This window comes from Xenopus laevis, chromosome 8S, assembly GCF_017654675.1.
Source record: "Xenopus laevis strain J_2021 chromosome 8S, Xenopus_laevis_v10.1, whole genome shotgun sequence".
In the NCBI taxonomy this organism is placed as follows: domain Eukaryota; kingdom Metazoa; phylum Chordata; class Amphibia; order Anura; family Pipidae; genus Xenopus; species Xenopus laevis.
The window spans coordinates 6,668,653-6,693,434 of record NC_054386.1 but is presented as its reverse complement, the minus strand read 5'-3'; the positions used below and the strand labels follow the sequence as shown (position 1 = coordinate 6,693,434).

At 38.2% G+C, this 24,782-nt stretch overlaps 1 protein-coding gene across 1 annotated transcript; it reads right to left on the bottom strand.

The window, feature by feature from the left end:
• Positions 1-24,762, bottom strand: LOC108700469 (AP-5 complex subunit mu-1-like). Its single transcript, XM_041575176.1, has 11 exons — positions 24,666-24,762; positions 23,287-23,324; positions 17,500-17,727; positions 15,414-15,544; positions 15,118-15,206; positions 14,932-15,050; positions 14,271-14,367; positions 12,365-12,518; positions 4,205-4,301; positions 1,670-1,805; positions 1-133 (listed from the first exon to the last, which is right to left on the bottom strand). The coding sequence occupies exons 1-8, from the start codon at positions 24,760-24,762 to the stop codon at positions 12,436-12,438; spliced, it is 882 nt and encodes a 293-aa protein (XP_041431110.1). The 3' UTR covers positions 1-133; positions 1,670-1,805; positions 4,205-4,301; positions 12,365-12,435.
• Positions 24,763-24,782: the final 20 nt, after the last annotated feature.

Sequence of the window (24,782 nt, the reverse complement as noted above, 5' to 3'; positions counted from 1 at the left end):
TATTCTTTTGCTCCCTTGCAGCTGCCTAGGTTCAATCCCAACCAGGAATTTACATGTGCTATCCATGGCTGCATGGTTTTCTTCTGGGTTTCTTTTCACACCCCAAAGACATACAGGCAAGTATGAAGAAAACCTAGTTAAACAAGTGAAACAAAAATTCATATATTTAGTCATGTATTTATTGATAAAAAAGCATCCAATAACATATCTGTGTGTGGCAAAAAGTAATTGAATACCTAAGATTATCATATCATTGTAAGGTAAAATCTGGAGTCTGGTGAGAGACCCTGCTTTATTTAAAGAATGGGAATCCAGCAACTGGTTATGAGAAATCTTTGAGGTTCTCTCTGATTGCTGTATATTGTGTCTTGGCACATGTCCAGGGAACGTTAATAAAGACAAGAGCATTTATATAATTCCCTACACAAGAGCCCACTGTAAAATGAATGTTCCATATGTTATAAAATGTCTGGAGAAAACCGGTTACCCAAAAAAAGTTCAAGTCAGGACTTTTGCAAGCAATGCCGCTTCAAAAAAGGAAAAGTCGCTAGAGTTTTTGGAAATTTAATGCATTTTCGGCCCACAAGATATGATGTAAGTGACAGAAGATTGAGGAAGATGAAGCTTCTTTAAAACACTTCGCCTGGTTTGAGGTGGCAAAGTCAACTCTAGTGAAAAAGGTAACGCTCAGTGATACAAGTAACGATCGGTCGCCAGAGTGAAAAGTCGCCTGGCGATAGAATGTGAATGAACACTGGTGACAGTCCCGTTTGCTAGCGAATTGGTGCCTGCGCCTGTTAGTGAATTGGCGATGTCCATGCTGGTGGCAACACTGGCGAAAAGTCGCTAGCGTTAGCCACTTCGCTCTTTAGTAAATCTGCCCATATGAGCGTATTTACGTGCAACAAATCAGTTTGAGAAGCAAACTTGGCAACAAAGTTCATGCATTATTATTATTGTAAAGTGGAATGTTGTTCCGTTGCTCCAGTAGAGCAGCTACACTCTTTTGAGTAATGTTGGAAGTCAGAACCTAAAATTCACTCTTTTCTTCCAAAACTGGTTTCAATGGCTGTTATATAGTGAATAAAAAAGCCCTTATTGTAAAATATAAGGATATTATACGTTACAAAGGAGTTCCGTGACCATATAAAAGCACAAGGCCGAAGGCTTTTATACAGGTCATGGAACTCCGAGGTTACTTCTAATATCCTCATATTTTACAACTGGGGGTACTTTATTTATTATAATACACAAATTTTAGTGAGTCATGTGACAGAAATGACATCACTACTCACCGTTTATAAGGATATAATTTACAGGATATTCATGACTTTTGTGTATTATATTCAGATATAACGTTTGTGATGTCCACAGAAAATGATGACTATCAATGTTTAAAGCTGCTCCTATTAGTGTGTCTGAATTTGGATAAATAGTCCTCCCCTTGGGCAAACTGAAATAGTGAGTTATATCTTGGCCACTTTACTGAATTGACTCTCCAATCTAATAACCAACCTTTGACTTTGAGCAGTGAATGGCAGCACACGCGAGCGCACCCTCGTGTTGAAAGAATTCTTCATCAGCAATTCGCTTTCCAAGCTTTGTGATCAGTCCTGTTACAAATCTGTGTAAAATGAGCTATTACTTTTAATTAGGCTGAGTAACTCACCTTGTTCTGGTCAGCTTCAGTTTCCTCTCCAGTAAAGTTAATTGAATCCGGAACTCCATCAGAGGAACATTGAATTGGTCTATGGTTTCGCATCTAACGGCCGCCCTGATCTAGTGCTGAAAAAAATACGGTGCACCTGTAGAGTAAAGATGGAATGGATGCTGAACATAAAGATCTAAACCTGAATTAAGCATTGCTTAGAAAAGGACTTTTAAGAATTAAACTGGTTCAATAAAATTCTGTGCAACACTCAGAAACACGTTTCGTAATTTATCACTAACTACTGACGAAAATAAGAATGAAGCCCTTAAAAAGTTTGATCGTTATCCATTTGGAGCCCCCACCCTTCCCAACTATAGTCAGGTGATCCCACTGGTCTCTAATAAAAGGGCAACCAAGTTTGGGAGTTTTACTTTGAAAGCAGCAAGTAAGTTGCAGGTAATACCTAGTCCCTTTGTAAAATGTATAATGAAGCAATAGAATTCTTAATGAATCAGATGAAAATTGAGCGTAGGACTGGCCAGATATGGGATGACTTTGACGTAGTTGGCCAGCTTAAATATATTGCAATATATGGACAACCAATCCCTGTTTTGTTTAAAGGGTAAGGCATTATTTAGTAGCTTAAGGCACAAAATGTCTCAATGTCCTTAATATATTGATAATGGGTTGAGTGCAGAGGACTCTTGTATTTGTCTATATGTATTTTGTGGTCACAGCCTCATTGCACCCCCACCTAATGTTTTTTTTTAAAAATAGTGGTGAGCACAACTTTCCCTTGTTTGTTATCTCTCTCTCTCTCTCTCTCTCTCTCTCTCTCTCTCTATATATAGACATAATATATATTTATGATTGGATGTTTAATTACAAAAGGTGGGGATAGATATCTGAGTGCCTATGACTTTCTTGTGTCTATTGTTAGGTTCTTGTTACTTTGGGCATCTTTTGGGTCTGTAACCCTTGCTGCTTTTCAATATTTACAATTTTTTTTACTATATCTTTTTTTCTGTGGGCTCCACCATCTGGCTTACACTTATACAGCTATGAATTTATTTCAGTTATAATACGTTTTAATGTTAAGTTTTGAGGCACTACAACTGAGCTGTGCCCTTTTAACAAGATTTTAACAGCTATAATCCTTTATGACCCATATCAGTGCAGGATTCCATGGGAATTTTCCCATGTTCATGTGCCATGATGACTGCTTTGTTTCTTGATGCAGCTCAGGTCATGCGAGGACATCCCAAGAACTCACTCTGCTGGGGGTCTTCAAGGACTATGTCTGGGAAACCTTATTATACACAAAATAACTCATGCACTATTAATATTCAACATTTTGAATAATCGGCTGCAGGCATCTGAGAAATTTCAATGGACATTGAAACTCATCAAGATTATGGGAAAGTGTTCGCAGCCAACCTACTAATTCAGAAAAAATGGCCAAAACTATTTCTGATTTTTTTAGAGCAATAACATTACAACTGTAGATAATTACATAAGGTACTGGCATGCTTTTATTTTTATGGTGGATAAATTGGTAAACTCATTTCCTTTTGGTATTTAGATACCAGTTATTATACTGGAACCATTTGCACACAATGGCTTTAAATTCTTCATTTATTCCTCAAATGCCCAGTAAGTATATTTATCTAGCTTTGCTCTCTCAATGTTTTATACAATTGCTTATTTAAGCCCTGCCACACACATACAGACCTGTTTGCTCAGAGTCAGTGATTTCTCGGTAGAAAAATCCTATTTCTTTTCCTAAAGGACAATACATAACTGAACAGCACAGACATTTGAAATTGTAAAGGACAGTGGCTCTTTATAGCATCATAAACAAACCTCATTACATATTCCTTCGACTTTCTAATTCAGCAAAAAAGACTTTGGTGCTTTGAATGTGGAAAATAGATTACATTCTTGGCCTTTGGGGGGGGAAAAAAAGAGGTTACGAAGAATAAACGATCGCCCTAGTAGTGTTCGAGTGATCTCCCTAATCTTAGTTGCACTTTGTCAGAACGAGGTAACTGGTAGTTAAGTGAAAAACCCTAGATCAAAGAAGGGATTAATCGCCAACTGAATCACTGCTGAACAAACCTGTCATTCAAGAAAATAATTTCCACTGAACCCAGCAAAGGATTGAAAGCATTTGCATAACAGGGACCAACGTACTTCAGCCAGGTTAAAAGGTTCTGAATTCATCTTGGCTTTTCGCCTTCTTTTGCTTTCAACAGTCATGTACAATGGCTCCTAATCTGATAATACAGCTAACTATCTAAATGATATCAGTACAGGAAAGTATGGCAAAAGTTTGCATGAAGGATGGATCAATTTCACTTTCAGCAACTCCTAAATCTGATTTGACGGAATTTAAAATTGAATCTGCTGCTGCAAAAAAAAAGTTGCTTACACCCATGGATTGTTTATTAACACCCTTTTTATTGACTTTTCAAATATTTTTTTACTCACATTTTTCTTTTTAAATGACAAAGCTTGAAGGCCTTTAATCTTGACCCCTTGAGCAATACGTACCTTTGAGACTCACTATAGGAATCGTTGAAAGAGGCTCATCCTTTTAACTGAAGCATTTCCTTTATGGTTTACCGGTGTAATCCACATTAAATCAATCCTAATAATACAAAATACACCATTTTAAGATTTAGCATCTAATCCCTACATCTCGAAGCCATGTGATTACAACTGAATACACACACCCAAGGACATGACCCGTGTACTTTGTTTATTTTGTCTAAATCTATGCAAAACACTATGCTTTAATGTGGGTATTGCTAATAGAAAATATACCTGTAAACCCTGTAGGTTATATTATAATCACGCAAGCTGCACATAAATAAAACATAAGATTATGCCATGTTTCTTGTGTGTAGTTTAAATATAGAAATATAGATTATTACATAGTAGGTAATCGGGGCCATCATCAATAACCATAGGGCCCTATACCACTATGTTAGTAGGGGCCTACCCCTAGGAGGCCCCAGTTATTAGGCCACTGGTTACCTTGGTCCCCTGGTTGAAGGGCCATGCTAATAAAATAGGGCCGCATTGAAAGAAAAAGTGAATAGCCATGTACTTTATCTGCTCCAGCCACTCCAAATTATGTCCAAAACCACCCAAGAGGTGGCAACGCCCAAGTTTCACCCTTTTTTGACAACTATGAATCACTCTTTTCAGTTATACATAAACCTTTTAAGAACATCGCTAATGAGTTCCTCCATTGGTACAGGGATGGGAAACAGATGAAATATACAGTATATATGGATGTGTATAATTTTAGGACTACATACCGTGAGGGCCCATGACACATGTATTCTCTGCCTGGTGCTTTTCAGCCTTGCATGCAAACGCCTTTGAAATTAGTGATGGGCAAATATGTCGCGGAAAAATTTGTGAATTTCCTGTGAAATTTGCAAAATGGTGAAAAATTAGCGAAACACAAATTTTGACTCCCGCGTCAATTATGACGCCTTCGTCATTATGACTCCCGCGTCAATGGACGTCCGAATAATGTTGACGAAAGATGGTTTTGATGCAAATTACTTTTCCGGCACGCATCCAAAATTTTTGCTGAAGTTTTAGCGGATATCGATACGCAGAAATTTTGCAGCGAATTCGCCCATCACTATTCGAAATCACTGAGGCTTCTTCTTTTCTAATTTGAAAAAAAATTAAGTATTTGAATATCAAAATTTATCATGTACTGTCTCTTTAAAAGTTCAACTTCAACCATTCGCCATCTAAAACCTACCGAATTGCTGTTTTAGCCTATGGGGGACCTCCTAGTCATGGAGTCATTTGGTGGACTTTGAAAAAACTAGGTTTTTTGGGGCAAATCCTTTGATTCGAATTCGATCAAATGCGTTAAAACTTCAATTCGAACGATTCGAATACAGCCTATTCACCCGCAGGAAAAAAACTTTTTTTTAAAATAAATTTCGGTTGGTATTTTTTCCTTCGAATTTCGAAGTTATGGGAGTTCAAAAAAACTTCCATTACTTCGAAATTCGACCCTTGATAAATCTGCCCCATACAGTATGTCATGAGTAAATTTTCAATTTCTAATTTTCTTATTGTCTCTGTTTTTGTCCGTTGTGAATTAGTATTTCAAAATTGTATTTTTTAGAAACGTCAGTGGCGTCCCTTGGCGAGAGCCTACAAGTGAATACAGGGCTGCCTTTGTTTGGCATCTCTGTATTTATGAGGGCCCTCTACCTCCTCCAGACTGAATGTGTCCTCCTGCTGGTTTGAATGCAAGGTGCAAAGAGTAATGATGGGTGAATAAATTTATCAGGCACAAATTCACACAGAATCCACCACATCGAAGAAATTTTGGCGTCAGAATAGGCATGCTCATCAAAATTGTCGCGCATCAAAATTATTTGGACGCCCATTGACTTTAATGCATTTGGACATAATAGGCACGCATGTAATAATTGTCGCGGGCGTCAAATTAATTTTGATACCCATTGACTTCAATGCATTTTGCAAATTTTCCGCCATTTCGACAATTTTGCTGTAAATGAACGATTTGTTTGGTGAAGCGAAACAAATTCGCCCAACACTAGCAAAGAGCAGTGAGAGGAAAAATGATCAGTAAGGGGCACAATTATGCAACCTTTTGTACTATTTAGTAGTAGTAGAGCGAAGAACCCTTTTTTTGCTTATCTTTAATTATTCAGTTTTTTGTTGTTGTTGTTTTTACATAGGAGTGCACCTCTGTATTGTGCAGATCCAAAACTAGTATCTCTCTTTTTTTACTTTTTTATATATATGTCTATGAAGGTTTTCATTCATCCAGGTCATGGTTTATCTAGTAGAAGTAAATCTAGAGCAACCCGACTTGCTGATTAATCATTAAAGACGTTACACTCCTCATCCAAGCAACTTCTTCAGTTCAAGAAGCTGCTCGGATGAGTAGTGAAACGTCTTCAATGATTCATCAGCAAGTCCAATTGGTCTAGATGTACTTCTACTAGATAAACCATGACCTGGATGAATGAAAACCTTCATAGACATATATAAAAAAAAAGTAAAAAAGAGAGATAGGGAACATGATTTGCTTACATTTTGCAAAGTAATCCAGTATAATGAAAAAGTTACAAGTTATTTCATCATAAATGTACTATGGGCACTTTGTAAAGTTAGATTATTTTACAAATTCTTTCTACGTGTCACCTGTTTAATTGGTATCTCCATGCTTCTTTCTCCATGTAGGGAACTGTAAGCATTCTCTTCCTGCAATACAGGTTTCATTGTACCAACAATAATTCCTTATGCAAATGAAACTCTAGACACTATTCAGTCCTTCAAAGGAGCTCTTAGACACACTGAAGACTCCAAGCATCTTTCAAGTTAAATATATGCAAAGAATAGTTATTAAAGAAAATTAATAAAGCCCATATTGAGATAATTTTTGAAAAAATGATTGAGGTTTTAACCCAAGAAAGGACTCTCTTATTTTTCGGATAGCTTAGTATAAGAACTTGTCAATCACGATTAAGCGTCTAGAATTGGAATCCCTTTGAAATGCAGCTGTTTCTTCTTTAATTGTGGCAGTGGAGTCCAAAGAAAAGAAAGGTCTAGCCTTAAGGATGGGTAAGGAATACAAACTAGGTCAGGATTAGCCAGAGAGTTCAAAGGTCGCTAATTACACTAAGGAGTTCCCAGACGTAGGGAGAACATTAAACACGTCATCGACTAAACTGGGGAAACAGACTCTGCCTTCAAAAATGTATCTCAAAGTTTCAGATTTCAGGACAAAATTAAAAGCATTACAGAAAGATGAGAGCCACAATGGGTGAAAAAGTGTTTTTAGAACCACACAGTTGAGGAGAGGTGCCTGAAGATGGTATCAGCCTGGTGGGCTGTGTGAGGTAAAGGAAGAGGACCCCGTACTGAATGAGGATTGTGTTTTTTTGTTTCATGGCATTTCGGCTACTCTTTGCATTTTGATTAAAAATGTGTGGAACCTGTTGGATCTGATAGTAGTGGAGCCAACTAGCTGTGTTTTAAATTAACTGCCACTGAGGAAGAAAATCCATAAGAGTGCAGAATCACAGCTGGGAAATTTGTCACAAGAGGTGCCATTCCATAATTGCCAACAGAAGTCTAACAGGCTTCTAAAGTCTGCACAACGTTGAAAGGCACCACAGACAGAGCAGAGTATATTGCTCTTTTCTATCTGAAGAAACATCAGAATTAATGCAATATAAACCCTAAATAGGTTTGCACACTGCAAGTAATAGTATATTTTGGTACATAGTTGTACATACATTTCTATAGGCACTCTATTAATGATCTTCAACCAGATGTTCCTAAAATCTTTATGAACTATTGCACCCCCAAATCTACCGACAGTTGAAAACTGACCAATAATCTTTTACCCTCTTATTGCATTTTCTCTGTTTATATAGCATTTTTACTCCTGCACGGTGCACAGTGACATATAAATCAGGTTTTTGAACACTAATAACAATGCAGGATCACTTTTTTTTTTTACTGATTTAGGCTGATTCTGTGGTCCTTCATCAACCGACCCACTGTTACCTCTTTGGCGTTGGAGCGAGTCAAGGTGGGGCTGGGGAAGCTACATCGATGATGCAATAGTGATTCTGCAGGAGATGAGCCTAATTTACCTTTTACCTTTACCAGATGGAGCTTTTTCCCACCCCATGGTAAGTGGCTGCTCACTGTTGCCCGGGGCAAGGATCTTAGCTTGCCTCCTGGCAGGACTGGCCCTGTTGAGCACCATTTTAGGTCTGCATAGGAACTATAGTGAGAAACAGAACATAATGCAGTGCAGTTTATCTTGAGCTGCTGGTGGAGTTGGAGAACCATACACAGGCATATAAAATATTTTTGTCTTCACTTATGAGCAGATTTATCAAAGGTCGAATTTCGAATTTATGTGAATTTGTTTTTACTCTTATAAAGTTGAAAATACTCACAGCTCAAATGGGTGGTTATTTAAGAAAAAATTCTAACGTCTAATATTCAATCAAATAGTCTCGACCTGAATTGAATTTGAATCGAGTTTTCCCTCCGAAAAAAAACCTTGAATGTCAGGAAGGCAATTAAGATATTCAAATAGTTCAACGGACCTCTGCCATTATCTTGTAAATTAACTAGGCAGGTTTTAGGTGGTGAATATTCGAATTAGAATTTAGTAATGGGTGGAGGGCACACCAATTCAGCAAATGCTGTAGGTAAACAGTGCAAGAGGTGCAAACATCAAAAGGGTACCCCTACAATGGGTACCCCACAACGTAACAATATATAGATAGGTATGCACACTCAAAAGAAGGCAAGTATGGTATATTTAAAATAAAGTTTTACTTGTTTATGCAAATAATACACACAAAGCCACAATAGTAGGCCTGTATAATACAATACATAAGCTTACATGGTATATACCTAACGTTTAAACATAGCCACAATTACATAACAGTAAACAGTAAGTATTACAATTATACAGCAAGGAGCAGATACACCTACCACCAGTATGAGGCTCATACTGGTGGTAGGTGTATCTGCTCCTTGCTGTATAATTGTAATACTTACTGTTTACTGTTATGTAATTGTGGCTATGTTTAAACGTTAGGTATATACCATGTAAGCTTATGTATTGTATTATACAGGCCTACTATTGTGGCTTTGTGTGTATTACTTGCATAAACAAGTAAAACTTTATTTTAAATATACCATACTTGCCTTCTTTTGAGTGTGCATACCTATCTGAATATTCGAATTAGAACTGTTTCCATGGTGCAGGTGTGATAAATCTCACATTCGAATTTACATTTGAATTGGGGGATTAAATTCCCCTTAAAGGGCATGTAAAGGCAAAAAAACAAAATCCCATGTTTACTTTCGTTACTTTAATTAAAAATTGTGTACCATTTTTATAAGAAACCTTACTGTATTCAGTGAAATTCTCCCTTCATTTACTGCTGTGGATAGGAATTGTCAGACGGTCCCTAACTGCTCTGCAGGGAAACAATCATACTTATGAACAGCAGGGGGAGCCCCAGCCTTACTTCCCAGCCATGCAGAACTCAAGCAGCTTTGTTTGTTTCCCTGTAGAGCAGTCGGCGACTGTGTAGAGATTTGTATTGGATTTTATTTTTGCATTTACATCCCCTTTACTGTTTCCAACTCCAGCTGCCGGGACAAAGATCATGGAGCCAGATTTAAACAGATAAACTGGGATTTTATTTGGAGGATTATTTTGCTGCAGCCACTGGTTCTGCAGAGTTGGAGAAAGTTTCTATAAATCAATACAAAAACTATAAAATCCACATTAGATTACATGACAACACAGGACCCAGTGCAGTCTGTATATTCTGATTATTAATCAGTCTTGCTGTATCGGCTTCTGGGAGATATTTGACTTGAACATTCTTGATAATTTAGGATGATCCCTAAACAGGAACCAAGGACGAGACGCGCCGGTAGGTAAGAGAGTGCTAATAATAGAATGATATAGTAAAGTACACATTTTGTCATGCTATGGGAGTATGCACTGTGTGATTTCTACCAAAGTAATTGGAAGTATTTGCTTTCTGAAGGAATACAGGCCGGCCTCATTGATAGTAAACCACTTCTTTAAACCGGATATACTTCACTGTTATATTAAAAATATTTCTAAATAATGTGCATTACAGTACAATTACATTAACTTTATCAACTGAAACGCAATATTCTGAGATTTAAAGTCTTCAAAAATAGCTCATAACCAGTGGCGTAAATAGTAGTCTGCGGAAGGGAAATTTCTTTACAACTATAGAGGAACAGACCCTGCGTTCCGGGCCCCCCCTGCTACTGTGGAGTCTGCTTTTTCTATAGTTACATCAATGAGCATAACCTGCATTTTTTAAAAGTCACCCAAAACATCTGCTAGAGTTTAGATTCTATGGGGCAGATTCACTAAAGGGCGAAGTGGCTAATGCTAGCGAATTTTCACCAGGAATCCAATCCGCAGGGACATCGGCAATTCACTAACAGGCGCAGACGACAATTCACTAGTGACCGGGACCGTCGATATCGTTCATTCACACTTTATCGCCAGGCGACTTTTCGCTCAGGCGAATGGTTGTTGATCAGCAAATTCAGTAAAGTGTGAATTTTACTGAACGTTACCTCTTTCACCAGAATTGTCATCATCATCTCAGACCAGATGAACTGCTAAAATGAAACTACATCTTCCTCAATCTTATGTCAATGACATCATATCCTGTCTGCCGAAAATGCATTAAGGTTTAAAAAAATGCTGGCGACTTCCTTTTTTTAAGCGCAATTGCCTGCAAAAGTCCTAACAAACATTTTTTGGCTTAACGTTTTTCCCCAGAACATATGGATCATTCATTTTACAGTGGGCTCATGTGTAGGGCATAATATAAACTCTTTTATCTTTATTAAGGTTCCCTGGACATTTGTAATAAAAAGAAACTTCAAGCATTTGCACCATCTCTAATAAAGACGTCCATACAACTTTAATGTATCTGCCCTATTCAAATTGACCTAAGTGTAAGATCACAAGCAAATTTTCACTAGGCACAAACGGTAGCGCATCTTCGCTATGAAATGCTCGCACTGCCGAAGTAACGCTAGCGAAAAGCCACCAGCGTTCGGCACCAAGGACGCAACTTCACATACTGTATTAGTGAATTAGTGTAGAGGTAATGAATTTGCGCCTGGCAAAGTGGTGCGAGGTGTTCGAATCGTTCACTGGCGACAATTCGCCCTTTAGTGAATCTGCCCCTATGTTTTGTTCATGTTGCTGCTACGGCTGTGCTCAGTGAGTATCTGATTATGTATCTCTTTATGTATATCCACTAACATTGGCTCAGTTTGAGTACACACTGTCGGGTTTTCCTATAAATCTTCATGCTCTATTTTTGGGCCTTGTAGTTTTATTAGCCATAGGGATCTTGGAGAAATCTGACCCACATACACACTCCCTACCCCAACATTGACTTTTTATACTATGGCCGAAAGGCAAATAAGTTAGGGACCGCCTTATGGGGTTTACCTTGACGTGGTATGGTGGCTTTTCAACTTTATGATCATAACTTTGTAACTAAAAACCCCTGTTTTGTAAACTTACTTTTGAGACAGGGGACCAGGGAATGTGCATTAAAACTAGCACTTCCATTATACTTAAATATATTATTACTTAGCCTTTAGAGTGCTTCCACACCCCCCTATTTTGTGCAATGTTACTGTAAACAACATATCATTCATTATTGTACACAGGTTCACTGTCTTGGATTCACATTTGATTATGTACTTCGTTCTTAACATCCAAACCCTTGCAAAATCTTACTTACTACATCTTAAAAATAATGCAAGAATAAGGCCCTTTCTCAGTCAGGAAAAAAATACTGGTCCTCATTAATCATCTCCTGCCTAGACTATTACAACCTACTCCTTACTGCCCTACCTTTCTCTAACTCTTTTTTAAAATAAATGTAATAATAATAATAATAAGGACTATGCCGGACTCCCAATACTGGCGGGCTCACACAGAAAGAATAGGTGGCTTTTCAAAGACTATCCATGACAAGAGACCATGACAAGAGAACAATTCCGTAACTTGACGTAAAGAATATGATTATTTTAATTTTAGTAAAATGAAATGAAATTTTACACAAAAGTAACAGTTTATTATATTACCTTTAACACGTGAAAAGTAGATAGAAATTTCATAAACTGTAAGGCATACAGTTAGTATGAGAACTTGAGCATCATGAGTAAAAAGATCTGCTCGTCACTGGTGCGGGTGCTTTGGAGTTCCATATGTAATAGTCTGAAGAAATCAGCTCTCTAGCTAGAAAGGAAAAAGAGAATATAACAATATATTACATGGAATGTTACCATCTGATGCTTAGCTATACAAAAATACAAAGAATATATTGAATATCTATGCGTGAATGGCATATTGTTAGTAATTACTGACATAGGAGTAAAAATGCACAATTCATAGGAAACAATCAGCATTCAACTGACTGATCAAGAGCAACCAATGAAAAGAAATGTCTGGCTGCTTTGTAGTTCTTATAACATATAAGCAATTGTGCACCTTTTAGTAAACAAATTCCATACAGTGTTAAGAGCCATGGATTAAAATACTGTCCTCACACATAGTTTTACTAGGTTTAGCCCCTAGGGGGACACTCTTAGATCAATTAAACGGGTGGTTTTTAGTATGAAAAGTTCTAATATGTTTCAAAAGTATGTTGGCCCTTCTGCACCACTAATGCCATTTACTCCAGTATCCTACAAAAAACAACTTCTATCACATTCGTCTCACAAAGTTGTAATTCCACCAGGAGAACATTTACAGAATAAAACATCCCCCTCCTGGACTATGGAGACCCCTCGCATATTAATGAGGGAATTTGTTGCCAAGACTTAATTTATTTGTAGGTGCTGGATGAACAGATACAGATTTTGTACAAACTTGTATATTTTCACTTTCACTTTTCCTCTTCAGAAAAGGTGATCCGGCAATCCATCATGTGGCGCTCGATTTCTCCTCCCTGCTTTACTTATAGGAGCTAGCCAGGGAGGAGAAATCGAGTGCTGTATGATGGATCATTGATGCTTGATAAAGGGGTTGTCCCCAAAATGTTGCATGCGGCACTAAATACATTTAAAGCAAGGGTTTCACCCTGCCAGCATTACCTGTGTGCCAGTGAACTTTTTTGTCTTGTTTTACAGAGAAACACAGGGATTATCAATGCAACAGTAATCTAATTATGTAGACAGATTTTTTATGATTAAAACAACTGGCAAAAAGTATTCTCAGCACAACCCAATTCATTGCACTCATGTTGAACAAGTAGAAGTCTACTGTCCCTTTAACTGCTAATCATCATAGTGTACCTTAGATGTGTCAGCCTTCATAAACAAGTATGCAAAGCAGTTCAGGGAAGAGAACTAAATGCCTTGGGTGCCATTGCCATTATGTAACTCTTTCATTCCCTGACCAAATAGGCTGCTCTTTTTTGACTATGTGAAAAACAACATTATACATATTTAGGGGCCGATTCACTAAGGGTCGAATATCGAGGGTTAATTAACCCTCGATATTCGACTAGGAACTAAAATCCTTCGACTTCGAATATCGAAGGATTTAGGGCAGATAGTACGATTGAACGATCGAAGGATTATTCCTTCGATCGAACGATTAAATCCTTCGAATCGAACGATTCCAAGGATTTTAATCCAACGATCGAAGGAATATCCTATTATCAAAAAAAGTTAGCCAAGCCTATGGGGACCTTCCCCATAGGCTAACATTGACTTCGGTAGCTTTTAGATGCCGAAGTAGGGGGTCGAAGTTTTTTTATTTTTAGTTTTTTTTTTTAAAGAGACAGTACTTCGACTATCGAATGGTCGAACAATTTTTAGTCTGAATCCTTCGATTCGAAGTCGTGGTCGAAGTAGCCCATTCGATGGTCGAAGTAGCCCAAAAAAAACTTCGAAATTCGAAGTTTTTTAACTTCGAATCCTTCACTCGAAGTTAGTGAATCGGCCCCTTAATGTCACAATGCACATTATGATAAGGTGTTCTTACACGTAACAATTTTCGTCTTTGCTGATGAAAACACTTGCATAGTCTGTTGGTCCGCATAACAGCCAGTGAGGCTATAGTCAGGAACCCTAAAAGAAAGCTTGACAAACAAAAGAACATATGTAACCGCAGGTTGTTTAAATACTCTTGGGTATGAAATGGAAACTTCAAAGCAATGTCTAGAACTCAGTCCTTTGAGAATCAAAATATATGGTACATACATCAAAGTTCTATCAAGTTCTAGTAACTTTTACATATAAAACATTTGATCGTTCATATTTAAGGCTGCTTGATGTTGCTAAAGTTAAGTCCTGGTAAAGCCGCATGGGGATTGGATAGGGTGGAGGGGAAGCTCAAACTTCATCCAATCCCTGTGAGGCTCTACCAGGACTTAAAATGGATTGCTTAGTAACATTTTTACTGTCAGCTCTGCTGATTGGAGAAGGCTCTCATCTAGTTAGAACAGTGTGTATCAATAATGTAAAAAAGAAAAGCAATTCTGTCGTGAAACATTGCCGTTACACATTACTGGGTGCATTCTTTATTAGTAATTAATGGATCATGCAGAACCAAGTTGCCCTGATGTAAAACTAAACCCAGCATCCTTCACTTAGAATATGCTGGGGGCTGCAGTTCAACAGCAGCTGCTTAACTGTTAGCTTACTTCAACATACGCTGTGGCGCCAACACATATAGGATCTGCAGGATCATTTGGATGGGACTCAGAACTGAAGGTCACTGTTTCAGTCAAAGAAATTTCAAGTGATTTGGGAAATTTTTGACCTAAAAAGAGATTTAATAAGTTAATCCAAACAGTATTAGTTTGTCAAAAGAATGTTGGGATACTTACCAATTACCCATACCAAAAGGCTCTTTTCCCTTGATAGTTCAAGTTGTCCGTGGCTAACTTTATACTCTAAGTGCTTTATTTGGCCCCTAAAAGTACAAATAGCAATGACACAAGATTAGTATTACTTGCAGTACATATTATTATGATATTATTTCTACCACCTAGAGACACCACAGACCCATTGACTCACAGCAATAGATACAGCCATCTGAAGAACAAAACTCAGAGCTTGTTTTATCAAGCACATGAACACAATACAGCTACAATAATGCATCATTAATCATTTGTGAATATTGTCATAATAACTGTTTTTTTTTTTTTCAAATCCATTCTTTACGCTTTCATGAAGTTTCAGTTTAATAGATATGTGAACATGTGAGCCATCTTCTGTCATCTGATAGAACCCAAGAATTGGTGGTACGGGTACCTAAAATGTTTAAATGTATTGTGACAGCATCTGACCGCATGATTTTTATTTTTAAATTACACTGTTTACACTGCAAATAGTAATTCCCTTTACAATATAAAATTTAATTCCTGAACCAGCAAGAGTATTTTTTTTAGTTTTAATATTAGTGTGTAGGTGCATCTCAGGTCATTTTGCCTGGTCATGTGCTTTCGGAAAGAGCCAGCACTTTAGGATGGAACTACTTTCTGGCAGGCAGTTGTTTCTCCTACTCAATGTAACTGAATGTGCCGCAGTGGGACCTGGATATTACTATCGAGTGCTGTTCTTAGATCTAAATTAAATATAAAAAAAAAATCTGTTTGCTCTTTTGAGAAATGGATTTCGGTGCAGAATTCTGCTGGAGCAGCACTATCAACTGATGCGTTTTGGGGAAAAAAAAAAAACATTTTTTTTCCCATAACAGTATCCCTTTAAGTATCCCTTAAGATTAATAAGTAACCACAAATTAAAGTGAATGAGTCATAAATGCACTATTGAGGTGCATCGTTCCCATGAAACAGAAACATCTGAAGATACCCCTGATGTCATGTGTCCATTGTGGCACTAATCCGTTGGGGCTGCACTGCTCATGTTCCAAATGGTTTGATCTGCACCCAGTCATTTTTAGGGCAGAGACACGCTGCGATTCGGGGAGATTAGTCGCCCGGCGACAAATCTCTTTTTCTTCGGGGCAACTAATCTCCCCGAACTACCTCCCTACCAGCTAGAATGTAAATCGCCAGCGGGATGGCAATGGGTGCACTTAATTTTCAGAAGTTGCCCAAAGATGCCTCATGAGGAAACTTCGGGCAACTTCGGAAAACGAAGCACTCCGAGTGCCATCCCGCCGTCGATTTAAATTCTAGCCGGCAGGAGGCAGTTTGGTGAGATTAGTCACCCCGAAGAAGAGGAGATTTGTCGATGGGCAACTAATCTCATTGAATCTGAGTGGGTGTCTCTGCCCTTAGGCCACAGCATCTTGGATAAATGTATTTTAAGTATACTATTGCCTATTTTTACTATTGAGTGACTAATGTTGACTTCTTGGCAGGTGGTTTCCACTGAAGTTTGTGGGGTGCTATGATTGAAGCATTACCCTTAGATTATCATTTTTATATTGCATCATAAAGGGCATGTAAAGTCTAAAATAGAATAAGGCTAGAAATGCTGTATTTTGTATACTAAATATAAACATGAACTTACTGCACCACAAGCCTAATCAAACAAATGATTTATGCTTTCAAAGTTGGCCACAGGGGGTCACCATCTTGTAACTTTGTTAAACATCTTTGCAAGACTTGTGCACATGCTCAGTGTGGTCTGGGCTGCTTAGGGATCGTCATAATCAAAGCTGCTTGAGTTCTGCATGGCTGGGAAGTAAGGCGGGGGCTCCCCCTGCTGTTCATAAGTATGATTGTTTCCCTGCTCAGCAGTTAGGGACCATCTGACAATTCCTATCCACAGCAGTAAATGAAGGGAGAATTTCACTGCATACAGTCAGGTTTCTTATAAAAACGGTACACATTTTTTAATTAAAGTATATTGGAGATAGGCTTCTTTTTCATTAAAGAAAGTAAAAATTGGATTTTATTTTTTTGGCTTTACATGCCCTTTAAAGAGGCCCCTAAATGGCATCTATCAAGTCGTTAAAATGTATAAATTTAACTAAATGTGTGTTAATAAAAATAGATTCTTATATCAGTACCTTGAGTGGTTTTAATGTCAGACAGATCTGTGTGTGCACAGTATGGCCAGTATTAAACAAATAGTCACAGGGGTAATAGGCTACATGTGAGACTTAATTGAGCTAAACTATAGTCACTGTTTCAGGCAAAAACACTTTTCATTTTGATGACAGTATCACTTCAAGGTGAATGTCCCTTAATAGCATATGTGCAATAAATACAGAACCTATATCTTTGAACATCATTTACCTGAGATGAGTAATAACGCAACTGGAACACATCTGAAGGAGGAATGAATGGAAATTTGTAAGGTCCATTGAATGCAGAATCATCAGTTACAGCAACACTGCTTGATATTAGCATGGAAGAGTCAACAGAGGTCACACAGGGATGGACCAGGATATCTTGAAGTGGGGAGCCATTGGCAGGAAGATTCAAGCCGACTGTTACACTGGGAGTGATTGCTTCCAAATTGCACTTGAAGGGGGAAAAATGATGAAGTTAATTAGAGATGTTTAAATGCTTAAAATGCTTTTTATCCACATGTCCACTTACCCCAGTACAAGCTTCAAATGACCCCCTGTGGAATCTGCACATTAAATCAATCAAATGTACTTTTTGCATAATAGTAATATTAATTTACATAGGTCCGTACAAGCTAATAAGTCCTTGAACCACTTTAGGTTGACTGCAATCAAAGAGTCATTATTTTATGTGCTGCTGAATAAGGTGGGCCCTGGGAGTTAATATAGCTTGCACAAAGTTAAACAAAGGAGGAACCGGCAGGATGAGAGATGAAATGATTTGGGCTCCCACCATGTTCATTGACCACCACCTGCATAAACATCTGCCTGCTCTTCACTAAATTTCCTGCCCACCACCATTTCTGAATACAGTTAATAGAATGCAACGATAGGCAAACTGTGTAAAAATGTTACAGTCTCTGAAAATGCTTCCTGGAATACAGACAAACAGCACTCAAAAATCATGCACATTAAAGACTTTATTTCTTCCGCGTTAATCCTGGCTTTTATTTTGTATGACTGTGAGTTGACTTTTATTGGAAATCAAATTATACTTTGTGACCATCAGAAAAGCCTATTTTGTGGTCTTAGTCTTTGTGAAGAGAGAGCAAAAAGGAATGTAAGAATTCTTGGACACAATATGAGACAAGCCGTTTTTACATTTTTTGCCTCTGGCTAAAACCAAATACCGGTAAGTAGTATAAAACAACTGGGGGAGGAGGCAAGAACTGAAAATACCTAATGGAAATAGCCCCTTAAAGACCCAGTGTCATACTTATTTACTCTATAAATGCATAGGGCTTTTATACTTTGCTATGGAGAGCAGCCCAATGCAACCTATTATTCCCTGTGGCAGTGAATCCAGGATCAGTTTTGGATCTAGACAAATTAGGGATGCACCGAATCCACTTTTTTGGATTCGGCCGAACCCCCGAATCCTTCACGAAGGATTCGGCCGAATACGAACCCTAATTTGCATATGCAATTAGGGGTGGGAAGGGGAAAACATTTTTTACTTCCTTGTTTTCTGACAAAAAGTCACGCAATTTCCCTCCCCGCCCCTAATTTGCATATGCAAATTAGGATTCGGATTCGGTTCGGCCGGACAGAAGGATTCGGCCGAATCCGAATCCTGCTGAAAAAGGCCGAATCCTGCCCGAATCCCGAACCGAATCCTGGATTCGGTGCATCCCTTAGACCAGGGATCCCCAACCTTTTTCACCCATGAGCAACATTCAGATGTAAAAAGAGTTGGGGAGCAACATAAGCATGAAAAATGTTCCTGGATGGAACCAAATAAGGGTTGTGATTGGCTACTGGTAGCCCCTATGTGGACTGGCAGCCTACAGGAGGCTCTGTTTGGCAGTACATCTGGTTTTTATACAACCAAATCTTGCCTCCAAGCCAGGAATTCAAAAATAAGCTCCTGCTTTGAGACCATTAGGAGCAACATCCAAGGGGTTGGAGAGCAACATGTTGCTCACGAGCTACTGGTTGGGGATCACTGCCTTAGACAAACTACAGTACTCTACAATACAGAACCTTTGGTATTCAGCAAACCAAAGCTTAGCCCTTAGAATAAAGTTATTGTAAACAGCACTGTTTGTGTTAATTTGTGTTTGTCCTTTGTACGCAAATTTTATTGATTTGCTGCATCCCTGTATCACACCCATTTACTTTTAAGTGCTAGCTCGATTGACCTTTTTAATGTTGTTTTGCTTATTGGATTAATTGTAGTAGTTGAATGTACATTGTTATAAGTCAAACATTGCATTTTGTAATATATTTATATCAGGAAAGTAATTTCCCAGTACCTCCTGGGGTATCATTTTCTGCTACAGTACACAACAGCAGTCATGGTTAAATGAGCCTAGGGATGCACCGAATCCAGGATTTTTGTCACAAAACAAGGAAGTAAAAAATGTTTTCCCATTTCCACCCCTAATATGAATATGCAAATTAGGATTCAGATTCAGTATTTGGCTGAATCTTTCGTAAGGGATTCGGGTATGGCCGAATCCAAAATAGTGGATTCGGTGCATCCCTAAATGAGACATCTATTGAAATGTGGATTCTGCTACTGTTTTTAATGGAATTTCATGCCCCATAGGTTTACAACTACAAGCCATTAAGTACAATAAGCTCAGTTTTAAAAAGTGCCAAAAACTCTCAATGAGATTGAGGTTAGGGCTTTGACTGGGTTAATGTGGGACATTCACCTTTTAATTCTTATGTAACTGCAGTGTTAGCTAGGTCTCCTATTTGAGATAATTTTCCTGCTGAAAGATTGTCCTAATAACAGGGCCGGATTTATAAACTTTGTGCCCATAGGCCATCCAACCGGCTACGCCCCCGCTCCACTCGAACCCAACTCTCTCCCCCTGCACGCGACCCGATCTCGGCCTGCTCCCCCATACCTGACTCGCTCCTCTTGCGCAACCCCATTCGTCACCCCCAATGCTAGTTGCGTGTTTGCCATCGCTGGGGGCTAGATGGGAGTGGGAACTGCCAAATCTCCTATTCAGTCCCAAGTTCAAATGCGGCCAGCGGGTGGCATGCCGCGCCCAACTGCCCTAGGCCCTGGCCTTTGTGGCCTGCCCAAAAATGTGGGCCTGCCTAATACGTTTAATTTATTTAGCAGACTAAAATAGGTTCTCTTGCAGTATTGCCTTGCATTTTGCACCATTAAAATTTACTGCTAATTTACCAGGATGCTCAGTCCCTGGTAATGAAAAGTAGGCACATAGACTGTTACCATACTTATACTTCACTCTGGTTATGGGTCAACCAAACATCTGCATAATACTGGCATCTACGGAAAAGGCTCGATAAAGGGCACTAGCCCGATACGTTGCCTGGTTTGTTGACACAATAAATCACCTTCACCAGATTCAGAGTGCTGCAGCGTGTTTTCCTTTTGAGACTTGGTCATTCATCAGAATAAATATGGCAAACATAATGCAGAATCACACTGGAGTGGCTCAAGAACAAATAGGTTACCATTGTGCATAGTTCAAAGAGGATTTGAGGGGCACACACCTGGTTAATTTTCTCAATTATTTGGGTGCACCTCCCGCAGTGTCCTTCCCCACTGGAATACAGGAATCAGAGACGAAATGGGCAGCACTCCAGGATAAAGTTAAAAAATTGCCTTTATTTACCAACAGCAGGGCAGCATAGCAATACCATTGTGCATAGGCCCAGTCAAAGCCTTTATTTTAAACAAACAGATTCTGTAGGACTGTTTGAAAGTTGATGTGCGCAAGTGTCTTACAACTAAGCTAAACAACCTAGGAAGAATGCTGGTTTAAATGTCATATTCCAGTCTTTGCATATTATATTTTCTAATACTAAAAATGTCCGTTTAAAAGAACTAATGCTTTTTCAATAGTATAACCTTAAACACAGGAACATTTATTCTTTGGTAAGCAGACTGTCACTTACTCTGCCAGCGATGTAGAATCAATGTCATTAGCAGGGAGAGGGTTATATATTACGCAGCCCAAACTGTCAGTGGAGTATTTATTTTTTCACTAAAATTAGAGTCAAGAGTCTGAATACTTTTGTAATGCAGGGTATTTAAAGGAGAAGGAAAGCTATGGAGACATTTTATTGCCAATAGATTAGCTGCAATAGTGCAAGCTAGAATGCTACATTTATTCTGTAGAATGTTTTACCATACCTGAGTAAAAAGCTCTAGAAACTCTCTGTTTGTTTAGGATAGGAGCTGCAGTATTAACTTGGTGTGACATCACTTCCTGCCTGAGTCTCTCCCTCCTCTGGGCTCAGATTACAGTAGAGAAGGGAGGGGCAGGGGGAAGAGGAGCAAACTGAGCATGCTCTTGCCCAGGGCAATGAGGTTTAAGCTGAAGGCAGGAAGTCTGATACAGAAGCCCATGAGTACACAATAGAAGGAAAGAAATGCAGTGTTTCTTTTGACAGGGGACTCCGAGCAGCACTACATTGGGGGTTTACTGGTATATTTAGATGGATATTTCTGATGAGGTTTACTTAGTTTTAACCTTTCCTTCTCCTTTAAAGAAGAAACGACTTTAAATTCACTGGTTTAAATCATGAAAAGGACCTTTGTTCTGCACTAATAATGCAATTGTAAGGTATTTATTTACATCTCTTGAAGCTAATTAAACAGACAAAATACATAGATCAAAGAAATACGAGATGCATATATTTTTTCCATTTAGGCATAAAAGACTTCATATAGGTCATGTGTATATCACTTGTTTGAAGTCAAATTTAAATAGATACAGTAAGGTGAAAGCAGACCTTATGGAAATTGCAGACCTATTCGACACACAGGTATGGGACCTTTTTTCCAGAATGCTCGGGACCTGGGGTTTTCCGGATAATGGATCTTTCTGTAATTTGGATCTTCATACCTTAAGTCTACTATAAAATCATGTAAACATTAAATAAACCGAATAGGCTAGTTTTCTTCCAATAAGGATTAAATATATCTTAGTTGAACTCAAGTACACTGTTTCATTATTACAGCTACAGGGAATTACAATAGGTTGCAGCGTGTGCAAATGTTCTGTTATTAGCTTTGATATAATATAAAGGAGAATGACCCATGTTTTGATCTATTTTTAACATATCTGGATTATCAGTACAGGTATGGGATCTGTTATCCAGAAAGCTCCGAATTACAGAAAGGATGTCTTCCTTAGACTCCATTTTATCTAAATAATCCACATTTTTAAAAAGGATTCCCTTTTTCTGTGTAATGATAAAACAGTAGCTTGTACTTGATCCAAACTAAGATACAAATAATGCTTATGGGAAGCAAAACCAGCCTATTAGGTTTATTTAATGCTTAATTAATTTCCTAATAGATATAAGATATGAAGATCCAAATTCCAGAAAGATCCCTTATCCAGAAAACCCCTGGTTCCGAGCATTCTGAATAATAGGTCCCATACCTGTATTTGATCTTCATTCAAACAGTACATACATTTGTAACTTGTAATCAATATTGTTGATATAAAGATCAAATATATGTACAGGTGTGGGATCAACAGTAGGATATCGCCTACAAATGATAAAAAGCAATATCAAATATTATTGACAATGACAATATGTATTTCATATGCTTCTAGTAGCCCAAACAAAAATACATTTGTTTCGGTATATTATGCCCTTGTAATATTTAACTTTTGTACTAAAATACTCTTGCTAGGAACTGAAGACACAGAATAGCTACTAATTAGTACTTGCACTGTGCTGTTTGCTTCAACCAAGTATACATTTTATGTAATGCTAGAATCATCTTCTAACTAAGCTGTACATTCCTTTAATTGTGCCAGTCCCTACTCCCATTTATCCCTCTTTCTATGTACGCTTTCCCACTTAACATACTTATGAAAATTATGATATTTTGCTAATGTTCCATTGAAAAAAAATCTGTATGCTTCACCACATTTATATCAGCCAAAATAAAGCAAAACTTCATGCACCATTTAATCACAGACAATGTAATTCTCCTACCGCACACCTGTAGTTCACCAATCCTGCAATTGGTGGTGCGTTCCTTCCGTTGACCCGGCCCGGTCCCTTAGCAACCAACGTGTATAAGAAACGGATCCGCACACACGCTGATTTAATGCAGTCGGGGAATATCCCCTTTTATTCAGCCACCAAACATCAACTTTCGGGGGGGAACACCCACCAAACATCAACGTTTCGGGGGGGGAACACCCACCCTTCATCAGTATACAATTATTTGTGCAGTAACCCATTTAAACCCAACTTCCCACGCCTTCTTTTCCCATCATGCAACTTGCCACAAAAATTAACCCTTATGTGGAATACAGGAAATTTAACCTATATATAACATATATTTCATTGTATGTTATATATAGGTTAAATTTCCAAATGAGTATCCCCACTCCAAGGCAAATAACTTCAACAAAGGGAGGGGTGCACGGTAATTATGTATACTCCAATTATTCTCAGACCAGCACTCTCTATTTTAAAAATCAATTGTTTTATTATTGTATCTATGCCCAATGTTTCAGTCCCTATTGGGACCTTTTTCAAGGATGATACAAACATAAAAAACTAATCAGCCTTATATTGTGACATTTCTATTCTATGTGTACTGTATATTGTGAGTGGCTCCCTAAGCTCAGTAAGTGACAGCAGCACAGAGCATGTGCAGTGAATCAGCAGAAAAGAAGATGGGGAGCTACTGGGGCATCTTTGGAGACACAGATCTTTACTGCTAAAGGGCTGTGGTTGCCTTAGGCTGGTGCAGAAGCACAAAAGCTACTTCTTTAATTAGGCTTTAGTTCTCCTTTAAGGCTTATTTACAGACTGCACCAGTGAAAGTCGACCATTGGTTTAGTTAAAGGGGTGAATTTTTAGTATTTTAAACTTTTCAATCGGTCTTAATTATTTTTATTTTTTTATAGTTTATTAATTATTTGCCTTCTTCTTCTGACTCTTTCCAGCTTTCAGATAGGGGTCGCTGACCCCATCCAAAAAAAAAAAATGCTCCTTAAGGCTACAAATGTATTTTTATTGCTACTTTTTATTACTCGTCTTTCTATTAACGCTTCTCCTTTTCATATTCTATTGTCTTATTCAAGTCAATGCATGGTTGCTAGAGTAATTGGGACCCTAGCAACCAGATTTCTGAAACTGTGACCGTAGAGAGCAGCTGAATAAAAAGCTAAATAACTGCAAAAACCACAAATAATAAAAAATGAAAACCAATCACAAATTGCCTCAGAATATCCCTCTCTACATCATACTAAAAGTTCATTTAAAGGTCAACAACCCCTTTAATCAATCAGTTCTGGTGAAAATCGTAAAACAAAGATCTTTCTCGGTTACTACAGTTTGTAAATAAGCCATTTGGTCTATCAGTACGTGTAAAGCAATACGTTCTCAAGCGCGGGACCAATGTTATTCGGAAATAGCAATGATAGGGACCCTCACATTTTCCCCAGTCTGCTACTTCCGCCATTGAACTCCAGGAAATTGCCG